The sequence below is a fragment of the Vulpes lagopus genome, chromosome 23 (assembly GCF_018345385.1).
Source record: "Vulpes lagopus strain Blue_001 chromosome 23, ASM1834538v1, whole genome shotgun sequence".
In the NCBI taxonomy this organism is placed as follows: Eukaryota; Metazoa; Chordata; class Mammalia; order Carnivora; family Canidae; genus Vulpes; species Vulpes lagopus.
The window spans coordinates 54348933-54361647 of NC_054846.1; the positions used below are offsets into that span (position 1 = coordinate 54348933).

The 12715-nt window shown below is 39.1% G+C and overlaps 1 protein-coding gene across 4 annotated transcripts in view; it reads left to right on the top strand.

Moving 5' to 3' along the window:
• OSBPL9 (oxysterol binding protein like 9) overlaps window positions 1-12715 on the top strand; it is a 170250-nt gene that overhangs the window by 30841 nt on the left and 126694 nt on the right. For all 4 annotated transcript variants that reach the window (XM_041739145.1, XM_041739146.1, XM_041739147.1 and 1 more), the window contains exon 2: window positions 1001-1051. In XM_041739145.1, the coding sequence (XP_041595079.1) occupies window positions 1001-1051 (51 nt within the window). The remainder of the gene's footprint in view (window positions 1-1000; window positions 1052-12715) is intronic.

The window sequence follows — 12715 nt, forward strand, 5'->3', positions numbered from 1 at the left end:
GGATCATACGCTGAGCTGAAGGCAGATGCTCAACCGCTGAGCCACCCAGGCATCCCAGACTATAAAAGATTTTCATTTCATTTTATTTTTTTATAGTTGACATTCAATATTATGTTAGTTTCAGGTATGACATGGTGATTCAATACTTATACATGTTATTCAGTGCTCATCACAATAAATATACCTGCCATCTGTTACCATACAAAGTTATTACAGTATTATTGAATATGTCCTCTCTACTGTACTTTTTATCCCCAAGACTTTTTTATTTTATAACTAGAAATTTATACCTCTTAATCCCCTTTACCTATTTTTCCCATCTGCCAACCTTCTCCCCTCTGGCAACCACCAGTTCTCTATTTATAAGTCTGTTTCTGTTTGTTTTGTTTTTTAGATTCCACATATAAATGAAATCATAGGGTATTTGTCTTTCTCTCTGTCTGACTTATTTCACTTAGTATACTGCCTCCAGGTCCATCCATGTTGTCATGAATGGCAAGATTTCATTCTTTGTTATGGCTGAGTAATATTCCATTGCATGTATATTTGTGTGTGTATACACACACTCTCTCTTTTTTACCTGCTCATCTGTTGATGTATAGTTGATGTATAGTTCCTGGCTATTGTACATAATGCAAAAAACATAGGGTGCTTTTATCTTTTCTAATTAGTGTTTTTATTTTCTTCGGGTAAATACCCAGAAGTAGAATTACTGAGTTGTATGGTATTTGTATTTTTAATTTTTTGAGGAACCCCCTTCCTATTTTCCACAGTGGCTTCACCAGTTTACATTTCTACCAACAGTACACCAACGTCTCTACCACCACTTTAGTAAAACTCACTCATTTGAAACTAATTTCTATCTTTAAGTGACTTGGAGGGTTGGAGAGGGATGGGTGAATGGAGGGATATTACTACTGTAATTTTTTTCTCTTTATCCCCAGGAGATTCTAAAAATAGTCTATTTTTTATTCATGGTATGTTTTTGTTTTTCTTTTAGTCCAAGGACAAAATGATGAGAGGCTCTCGCAGAGGATGTGTTAGACTCAGAGTGAGTATTTATTCATTTTTATGAAAACCCAATTTTTACAGGAAAAATATTTTGATGGAATCATGGAAGTCTGTTTTCTCACTTAATTGTTGGCACAGGCAACCAAGGCTCAGAAAGAAAAAATTATTTCTCCAGCTTAACTACTAGCCAGTGCCAGAACCAGGACTAGAACTATATTCTTTTTGTTAATGTTTTAATGTTGTATCCATGACTTAATGCAGCTACTGATTTTTTTTCTTTCACCTCTATTTTATAGTCAGGGACCAGGACTAGAAATTAAATAAGTTATAGTGTTGGTAATAGAGCAAATAGTAGAAATAGCTTTGAAAAATCCCTGCTTATAGTTGCTTTATTTTTCCTATTCAACACTATTTAATAAGGGTTTTTGCAGCAGAGATGTCCAATAGAAGTATAATGTGAGCGACATATTAATTTAAAATTTTGTTGTAGCCACATTTAAAAAGAAAAAGAAACAGGTAAAGTTAATTTTAATATATTTGTTTAGGCGAGTATATCCATAATACTATTATTTCAACATGTAATCATTAAAACAATAATTAATGAGGTTTACATTTTTTTTTATATTAAGTCTTCAAAAATCCAGTGTGTCTTTTATGCTATAGCATATTTCGGTTCAGACTAGCTGCATATCTGGTGCCCAGTAACCACGTAAGGTTAATAGTGGCTACCTTACTGGACAGTGCAGGCTTATAGTTTCACACTGCTTTTTTTTTTTTTTTTTTAAGATTTATTTATTTATTCATGATAGACACATAGAGGCAGAAACACAGGCAGAGGGAGAAGCAGGCTCCATGCAGGGAGCCCGAGGTAGGACTCGATCCCGGGACTGGGCCAAAGGCAGGCGCTAAACTGCTGAGCCACCCAGGGATCCCTCACACTGCTTTTAATTGCTTGTTCAGTTTCCGTCATTGTCCAAATTGCTAAAGGCAAGAAAGAATACATGGTTGGGGATACAATTTCTAGTACTCCATTATATCTGAAGGTGAGCCTACCTTTATCATAACTAGGTAAATCAGCTTCTAGTAGTCTTGTCTTCTGGCTCCGGTCCTGCCATTTTTTTCCTGCATGTTTGCTTTTGAAGATGTGAATATATTTGGTAAACATTATTGCCTTTATTAACAGTAGCTAATTGGCAGAATTGGGAAATAACTGAGAAAGAAACCAAATTCTTCCCCTCCCCCAGTTTATTGAAACTAAAAAGCCCCCTCCCCCCACAGTGGATATTTCTCCTTCACCACCTTCAGCTTCTGGCAACTACCAATCTGTTCTCTGTATCTGTGATACAGAGTGGGTTTTTTTCTGTTGTTTTGTTTTGTTTTTTTAAGATTCCACATATAAGAGAGATTAGACAGTATTTGTCTTTCTCTGACTTATTTCTCTGATCTCCTGGTCTGTTCGAACAATGTTATCACAAATGACCCAATTTAATTTATTTATATGGCTGAATAATAGTACAGTGTATGTGTGTATACATATTTAGATATATAAAGATATTTATAGATAGATATATAAAGAAATATATAACACAGTTTCATTATCCATTCATCCATTACTAGACACTTAAGTAGTTTCCATATCTTTGCTGTTACAAGTAATGCTGCAGTGAATACAGGGATGCATGTATTTTTTTGAGTTAGTGTTTTCATTATCTTTAGATAAATACATACAAGTATAATTCCTGGGTCATATAGTAGTTTTTTTAATTTTGGAGGGACCTCCACACAATTTTTCTGTAGCAGCCACACACATTTACGTTTCTCTCCACACTGCATGACAGTTCCCTTTTCACCACATCCTTACCAACATTTGTTATTTCTTGGCTTCCTTTTTTTTTTTCGTTGCTTCATAAAAACGTTTGAATTCTACCTTAATTTTCTTTCTTTTTGTTATTGAGGTAAAATTGGTATAGAACATTATATTAGTTTCAGGTGTATGTTATAATAATTTGGTATTTTATATGATACGAATTGATCACAATAATTCTAGTTACCATTCATCACCATACAGTTGACTTCCTTCACCATTTTGTATTTTTCAACCCTCTTCCACTCTGATGTTCAATCTGTTCTCTGTATCCATGAATTTTGTTTATTCATTTGTTTTCTTTGAATAAATAACCTAGAAGTGGAATAGCTTCATCATATATATGGTCGTTCTGTTTAATTTTTTGAGGAACTTCCATACTGTTTTCCATAGTGGCTGCACTAGTTTACTTTCCCACCAACAGTATACAAGATTTCCTTTTCTCCATGTTTTCTCTGCTTGTTATTTCTTGTCTTTTTGAGGTGTGAGGTGCTGTCTCATGGTTTTGATTTGCATTTCCCTGGTAATTAGTGATTTTTTTTTTTAAGATTTTATTTATTTATGCATGAGACAGAGAGAGAGAGAGAGAGAGAGAGAGAGGCAGAGAGAGAAGCAGGCTTCTCGCCGGGAGCCCAACGTGGGCCTCTATCCCAGGTCTCCAGGACCCCACCCTGGGCTGAAGTTGGCGTCAAACCGCTGTGCCACCGGGGCTCCCCTGATTAGTGATGTTAAACATCTTCTCGTGTGCCTGTTGGCCATCTCTATGGCTTTTTTGGAAAAATATCTGTTTAATCCTCTGCCCATTTTTTTTTTTCTCTGCCCATTTTTAAATTGGGTTGTTTGGGGATTTTTTTTGCTGTTGAGTATGCGGGTTCTTTATATATTTTGGATATTAACCTCTTATTGGATATATGATTTCCAAGTATTTTCTTCTGTTCAGTAATTTGCCTTCTCATTTTTTCTTTAAAGATTTTATTTATTTATTCATGAGAGACACAGAGAGAAAGAGACAGAGACAAAGGCAGAGGGAGAAGCAGGCTCCATGCAGGCTCCATGCCCAATGGGGAACTTGATCCCAGGACTCTGGGATCACGCCCTGATCTGAAGACGCTCAACCACTGAGCCACCCAGGCATCGCTGCCTTCTCATTTTGTTGATGATTTCCTTTGCTATGAAGACTTTAGTTTGATGTTATCCCACTTGTTTTTTTTTTTTTTTTTTGCTTTTGTTGCCTTTGCTTTTGGAGTCAGAACAATGCTAAGGATTAGCTTACCACTTAAGTTTTTTCTGAGTTTCATGTTTTCAGATCTTGTGTTCAAGTCTTTAATTATTTTGAGTTAATTTTGTGTATGCTGTAAGGTAATGGCCCACTCTGATTCTTTTGCATTTGGTTGTCCAGTTTTCCTAGCACCGTTTATTGACAAGATTGTTCTTTTCTCATTTATGTTCTTGACTCCTTTGTTGTAAATTAAATGACGATATGTGTGTATTTCTGGGTTCTCTATTCTATTCCATTCCATTGATTGTTGTGTTTGAAAAATCCCCACCGGTTAAAAGCTCAGTTCTATAAGCCTGCCCTCTCCCCACTACTTCAGAGGCTAGTTGTAAACCCCAGGCTATTACCTCTATCTGACTGACCAACTACAAATTGGAGGTTCCAACAACCTCTTCCTTAAGTTCAGTTAATTTGCTCAAGCAACTCACAGAACTCAGGAAAACATGTTTACCAGTTTACTAAAGGATTTGAATCAACAGCCAGATGGAGAGATATAAAACAATATTCGGGGAAAGAGTGTGGAGCTTCCATGCCCTCTCTAGGCATACCACTCTCCCCCCATCTCCATGTACTCACTAACCTGGACCCCTCTCTGAACCCAGTCCTTTTGGGTTTTTATGGAAGCTTCCATGCATAGTCATAATTGACTAAATCTTTGGCCATTGACTGATTCAGCCTTCCAACGTTTCTCCGCTTCTCGTGTGCCTGTTGGCCATCTCTATGGCTTTTTTTGGAAAAATATCTGTTTAATCCTCTGCCCATTTTTTTTTTTTCTCTGCCCATTTTTAAATTGGGTTGTTTGGGGATTTTTTTTGCTGTTGAGTATGCGGGTTCTTTATATATTTTGGATATTAACCTCTTATTGGATATATGATTTCCAAGTATTTTCTTCTGTTCAGTAATTTGCCTTCTCATTTTTTCTTTAAAGATTTTATTTATTTATTCATGAGAGACACAGAGAGAAAGAGACAGAGACAAAGGCAGAGGGAGAAGCAGGCTCCATGCAGGCTCCATGCCCAATGGGGAACTTGATCCAGGACTCTGGGATCACGCCCTGATCTGAAGACGCTCAACCACTGAGCACCCAGGCATCGCTGCCTTCTCATTTTGTTGATGATTTCCTTTGCTATGAAGACTTTAGTTTGATGTTATCCCACTTGTTTTTTTTTTTTTTTTTTGCTTTTGTTGCCTTTGCTTTTGGAGTCAGAACAATGCTAAGGATTAGCTTACCACTTAAGTTTTTTCTGAGTTTATTTTGATTTTTTTCCCCCAGGGGGGGGGGGGGATTTTTTTTTTTTTTTTTCTTTTATGATTTGATTCAAGTCTTGTAATTATTTTGAGTTAATTTTTGTGTATGCTGTAGGTCATGCCACTCTGATTCTTTTGCATTTGGTTGTCCAGTTTTCCTAGCACCGTTTATTGACAAGATTGTTCTTTTCTCATTTATGTTCTTGACTCCTTTGTTGTAAATTAAATGACGATATGTGTGTATTTCTGGGTTCTCTATTCTATTCCATTCCATTGATTGTTGTGTTTGAAAAATCCCCACCGGTTAAAAGCTCAGTTCTATAAGCCTGCCCTCTCCCCACTACTTCAGAGGCTAGTTGTAAACCCCAGGCTATTACCTCTATCTGACTGACCAACTACAAATTGGAGGTTCCAACAACCTCTTCCTTAAGTTCAGTTAATTTGCTCAAGCAACTCACAGAACTCAGGAAAACATGTTTACCAGTTTACTAAAGGATTTGAATCAACAGCCAGATGGAGAGATATAAAACAATATTCGGGGAAAGAGTGTGGAGCTTCCATGCCCTCTCTAGCATACCTCTCCCCCATCTCCATGTACTCACTAACCTGGACCCTCTCTGAACCCAGTCCTTTTGGGTTTTTATGGAAGCTTCCATGCATAGTCATAATTGACTAAATCTTTGGCCATTGACTGATTCAGCCTCCAACCGTTTCTCCTCACCCATGGTTGGAGGTGGGGAGGACTGAAAGTTCTTTTTTTTTTTTTTTAAGATTTTATTTATTTATTCATGAGAGACAGAGAGAGAGAGAGAGACAGAGGCAGAGACACAGGCAGAGGGAGAAGCAGGCTCCATGCAGGGAGCCCGACGCGGGACTCGATCCCAGGTCTCCAGGACCCCACCTGGGCTGAAGTTGGCGTCAAACGCTGTGCCCGGGGCTCCCTGATTAGTGATGTTAAACATCTTCTCGTGTGCCTGTTGGCCATCTCTATGGCTTTTTTGGAAAAATATCTGTTTAATCCTCTGCCCATTTTTTTTTTTCTCTGCCCATTTTTAAATTGGGTTGTTTGGGGATTTTTTTTGCTGTTGAGTATGCGGGTTCTTTATATATTTTGGATATTAACCTCTTATTGGATATATGATTTCCAAGTATTTTCTTCTGTTCAGTAATTTGCCTTCTCATTTTTTCTTTAAAGATTTTATTTATTTATTCATGAGAGACACAGAGAGAAAGAGACAGAGACAAAGGCAGAGGGAGAAGCAGGCTCCATGCAGGCTCCATGCCCAATGGGGAACTTGATCCCAGGACTCTGGGATCACGCCCTGATCTGAAGACGCTCAACCACTGAGCCACCCAGGCATCGCTGCCTTCTCATTTTGTTGATGATTTCCTTTGCTATGAAGACTTTAGTTTGATGTTATCCCACTTGTTTTTTTTTTTTTTTTTTTGCTTTTGTTGCCTTTGCTTTTGGAGTCAGAACAATGCTAAGGATTAGCTTACCACTTAAGTTTTTTCTGAGTTTCATGTTTTCAGATCTTGTGTTCAAGTCTTTAATTATTTTGAGTTAATTTTTGTGTATGCTGTAAGGTAATGGCCCACTCTGATTCTTTTGCATTTGGTTGTCCAGTTTTCCTAGCACCGTTTATTGACAAGATTGTTCTTTTCTCATTTATGTTCTTGACTCCTTTGTTGTAAATTAAATGACGATATGTGTGTATTTCTGGGTTCTCTATTCTATTCCATTCCATTGATTGTTGTGTTTGAAAAATCCCCACCGGTTAAAAGCTCAGTTCTATAAGCCTGCCCTCTCCCCACTACTTCAGAGGCTAGTTGTAAACCCCAGGCTATTACCTCTATCTGACTGACCAACTACAAATTGGAGGTTCCAACAACCTCTTCCTTAAGTTCAGTTAATTTGCTCAAGCAACTCACAGAACTCAGGAAAACATGTTTACCAGTTTACTAAAGGATTTGAATCAACAGCCAGATGGAGAGATATAAAACAATATTCGGGGAAAGAGTGTGGAGCTTCCATGCCCTCTCTAGGCATACCACTCTCCCCCCATCTCCATGTACTCACTAACCTGGACCCTCTCTGAACCCAGTCCTTTTGGGTTTTTATGGAAGCTTCCATGCATAGTCATAATTGACTAAATCTTTGGCCATTGACTGATTCAGCCTCCAACCGTTTCTCCTCACCCATGGTTGGAGGTGGGGAGGACTGAAAGTTCTTTTTTTTTTTTTTTTAAGATTTTATTTATTTATTCATGAGAGACAGAGAGAGAGAGAGAGACAGAGGCAGAGACACAGGCAGAGGGAGAAGCAGGCTCCATGCAGGGAGCCCGACGCGGGACTCGATCCCAGGTCTCCAGGATCACGCCCTGGGCTGAAGGCGGCGCTAAACTGCTGAGCCACTGGGGCTGCCCAGGACTGAAAGTTCTAACTTTCTAATCACATAATCTGTTCTCTGGGTAATCAGCCCTCATCCCCTCCCCCTCTTTTAAAAGATTTTTATTTATTTAAGAGAGTATGCTTGTGAACACACAATCCAGGGTGGAGGGATGGGAGAGTGTGGAGGAGGCGGAGGGAGAAGGAGAGGGAGAAGTGGGCTCTCTACTGAGCAGGAAGCCCGACTTGGGGCTTGATCCCAGGACTCTGATCATGACCTGAGTTGAAGGCAGACACTTAACTGTCTGAGTCACCCAGGTGCCCCAACCTGCCCCCATCCATAGGTGGGTTCCCAAAGTTGATCCATTAACATAAGAAAAGACACTTTAATCACTCTTAGTACCTAGGAAATTCCAAAGGTTTTGGGAGCTTTGAGCCAGAAACTGTAGATGAAGATCAAACACATATGAGAAATATATTTTGGTCTCCTGAATAACCAAATGTATATTTCTTATAAATCACAATGTTACATATTGATTTCTAGTTTCATACTATCATGGTCAGAGAAGATGCTTCATGTGATTTTAGTCTTCTTAAATGTAAAGAGACTTGTTTTATGATCTAACACTATCTATCCTGGAGAATGTTGTATGTGCACTTGAGCAGAATTTGAATTCTGTTGGTTTTGAATGAAATTTACTGTATTTATCTATTAAGAAGTCCATTTGGTCTAATGTGTCTTTTAAGGCCGAAGTTTTATTTGATTTTCCATCGATTATCCATTTGTGAAAGTGGGGTATTGAAGTCTCTTACTATTGTATTGCTATCAATTTCTCCCTTTAGGTCTGTTAATATTTGCTTCATATATTTCGGTTCTTCTATGTTGGGTGCATAAATGTTTACAAATATTATGTCCTATTGTTGGATTGACATCTTCATTATATAATATCTTTCCTTGACTTTTATTACAGTTTTTGTTTTAAAGTCTATTTTGTGTGATACAAGGATAGCTATACCAGTTTTCTTTTGGTTTCCACTTGTACACAGTATCTTTTCTGCCTCACCACTTTCAGTCTGTGTGTCCTTCAATCTAAAGTGAGTCTCTTTCAGGTGACATATAAAGGAGTCTAGTTTGTTTATGCATTCAGCCACTCTGATTTTTGATTGGAGAATTTAGTTCATTTACATTTGAAGTAATGTATTTATTACTGTTTTGTTGATTGTTTTCTGGTGGTTTTTGTAGTTCCTCTTTGTTCTTTGTTCTTCTCTTGCTCTCTGTCCTTGTGGTTTCATGTCCTTCTTTACTATTATGTTTAGATTCCTTTCATTATAGGTTTTGCTTTGAGGTTCACATATTACAGCCTGTATGTGTGTGTGTGTGTGTGTGTGTGTGTGTGTGTATCTATATATATCTGTATTTTAACTTGATAGCAACTTAAATTTGAGTGCATTGTAAAAGCTATAAAGCTATATTTTTGTTACCCTCCCACGTGTTTTATATTTTTGATGTCATACTTTACATCTTTTTATTTTGCATATCCCTTAACTAGTTATTGTAGTTATAGTTAGTTTTACTACTTTTGTCTTTCAACCTTTATACTAGCTTTAAAGGTGGTTAATCCATCACCTTTGCTATATATTTGCCTTATGCATAAGATTTTTACTTCCACATGTTTTCCTGTTAGTGCCTTTTCTTTTCAGCTTGACAATGTCACTTTAACAATTCTTAAATGGCTGGTTTTGTGATGAGCTCCTTTATCTTGTCTGGAAAACTCTCTCCTTCACTTTTGAATGATAACTTTGCTGGATACAGTATTCTTAGAAGCTTTTTCTTTCGGCACTTTGAATATAACATTCCACTCTCTTCTGACATGTAAAGTTTCTGCTGAAAAATCAGCTAGTGGTATTATGTGGGTTCTCTTGTATATCACAAGCTTTTTTTTAGATTCTCTTTAACTTCTGACATTTTATTTTTTAAAAAAGATCTTATTTATTTATTTGAGAGGGAGAACATGAGGGGAGGAAGAGGCAGAGGTAGAGGAAGAAGCAGACTCCCTGCTGAGCATGGAGCTGGATGTGGGGCTCGATTTTAGGACCATGAGATCATGACCTGAGCCAAAGCCAGATGCTTAACTGACTGAGCCACCCAGGCTCCCCCTAACTTCTGACATTTTTATTATATACTGTGTTTTGGTGTAGATATCTTTGGGTTCCTTTTACTTGGGGATTCTCTGTACTTCCTGGACCTGAATGTGTGTTTCTTTCCCCAGGTTTAGGAAATTTTCACCCATTATTTCTTCAGATAAGATTCCTGCCCCTTTCTCTCTCTTGTTCTGGGAGCCCCATGATGTGAATGTTACTTTATTTGATGTTGTCTCATAAGTCCCCTAAGCTATATTTACTTTTTTTCATTTTTTTTCCTTTTGCTGTTCTGATTAGATGAGTTCCATTACCTTGTCATCAAGTTGACTGATCTTTTCTTCTTCATCTAGGCTACTCTTGAACCCCTTTAGTATTTTTTAAGTTCAGTTATTGTAGTCTTCAGTTCTGTGACCTCTATTTGGTACTTTTTAATATTTTCTATTTAAGTTCTCATTTTTTTTACCCATCCTTCTCCCCAGTTTGGTTAGCATCTTTATGACCATTGACTTGAACTCTTAATCAGGTAAATTATTTTTGTTTCAAGGGTTTTTTTTATGAGGTTTTACCATGGTCTTTCATTTGGAACATATGCCTGTTTCTCACTTTGTTTGACTCTCTTTGTTGGTTTCTATACAGTAGATGAAACAACCACCTTTCCCAGTCTTGAAGGAGTGATCACTGGCAAGAGATGAACCTTGTCATTCAACCCTACGTCAGCTCTTGGTTGTCTCAAACTTTTGTGCTTGTCTAAGCAGTGTGTCATATTTGTAAAAGCTCCCAGTAGTTGAGGATGTCCAAGACCTGTCAGTGTGCCAGAGGAGAGGATCTCAGTACCTAAATTCAAACTGACTGGGAAGCCAGACCCTGGGGCATCAGCTTTTACATGTATGCAATTATATATTGTATTGTGGGACTGCAAATGTAGGCCCCACTGGCCATCAGAGCCAGGCCATTTAGAGGTGTCCCCTGGATGGCAGTCACACAGAAATTGGGGCTGCAGATGTGTGTAAGTGCTCTTTTTTAGGTGATATCAGAAGTTGGAGCAAGATGGTGTCCACAGCCTGTGTTTCCTGAGAGCGGCTCCATAGGTCACTAAATATGTGCCAAATGTGAAGCCTACCCCTCAAGCCAAAACTATGGGACAAGCCAAGGGGCCCTCTTCACAGAAAGACTGGGGAGTGTGCCTTGATCTACTGTTTGTATAGTTGTAATCTTCCAAGAACCATCTCTTTTCTTACCACAGTCTCGTGGACTCAGCAATGCAACCTACCCTGGTCACCAGATGATTAAGGGCATCCTCTGGGCAGTAGCCAGGAAATTTGGGGCTCTAGGTATAAAAACCAGGGCACCAGACATGTGTAAAACTTCCCTCCAGGAGACACTAGTACTCTGTGGTGTGGCAGAGGGTGAATGTGAAGGTAGTACCCACCCTCTAAGATCTCTGGAAAGGAGTATAGTTGGCCCCAATTTGCATGTTTAATTAGAAGCTTGTCCCTCAGGCTGCAGTCATGATGCTTAGCTAGTAGGGGTTTCCTTCACAGAAAGACTGGGCTCCTGGGTCTGTTGCCTCTTGTGCCCTGGGGTGGTAGCTGTTTAAGAATTTTTTCTCTGTTGCTGGCACTGGGTGGCTCAGTTAGTTAAGCCACTGACTCTTGATTTTTGGCTCAGGTCATGATCTCACGCTTGTGAGATCAAGCCCCATATCAGGCTCCACCCCCAGTGTTGAGTCTGCTTAAGATTCTCTCCTGCCCTCTGCCCTTCCTCCCACTTGTGCCCACTCACACACTCTTTCTAAAATAAATAAATAAAAATCTATAATATAAAAAGAATTTTCTCTGTTGGTTATAGACTGTGGGGCCCACAAGTGTAAGTAAGCCCCCCTGGTCACTATAGCAAGGTGATATAGAGGTGTCCCCTGGTAGCAATTGCAAAAATCAGAGCACTAGACCAGTATAATTTCCTTTCTGGGTAACACTGATTATTATCCCATGAGACAGGAATGCAAGCTCCTCTGGCCTCCAGATCAAGGGGCATCCCCTAGGTAGTAGCCCCCAAAATTGGGGCAGCAGACAAATGTAAAAGCTCCCTTCCAAGAGAATGGTGGTCTGGAGCATAGCAAAGGGAGAATGTGAAAATGGCATCCACCAGTTTCTATCCTGGTGAGTGTTTCAGGAGGCTCCTAGATGGATGTATTAGATGCTTGCCTGTTTGGCTGATGCTTTCATGTCAATAACTTTTTTTTTTTTAAGATTCTATTTTATTTTTTAATTTATTCATGAGAGACAGAGAGAGAGAGAGAGAGAGAGAGAGAGAGAGAGAGAGAGAGGCAGAGACACAGGCAGAGGGAGAAGCAGGCTCCATGCAGGGAGCCTGATGTGGGACTTGATCCTGGGTCTCTAGGATCAGGCCCTGGGCTGAAGGCAGCACTAAACCGCTGAGCCACCCAGGCTGCCCCTTAACTTTTAATTCAGTGTGATCAGCTGCCCGTGAGCTGGGCCTTTGGGTGTGTGAGTCTGAGCCCTTTAAGAGCAGTTTCCTAGCTCACTGGAGTCTTGTGGGTTTCCAGATGCAAGCCTAGTTGATTTTCAAAATTGTTTCGTCTCCAGTGTATGTCTTAAAAGTTGGGATGCCCAATGTGAGGTTTGAACCCTTTGCTCCCCAAGGAAAAGCTCTGGATTTTGAGTTCTCTCTAGGTTGTAGGATGCAGTACCTAGAGTATGGTTTATGGTAAAATCGTATTCCAGCCTCTCCTACCCACATTGATGTGGTTTTCTTTTTGTTTACTA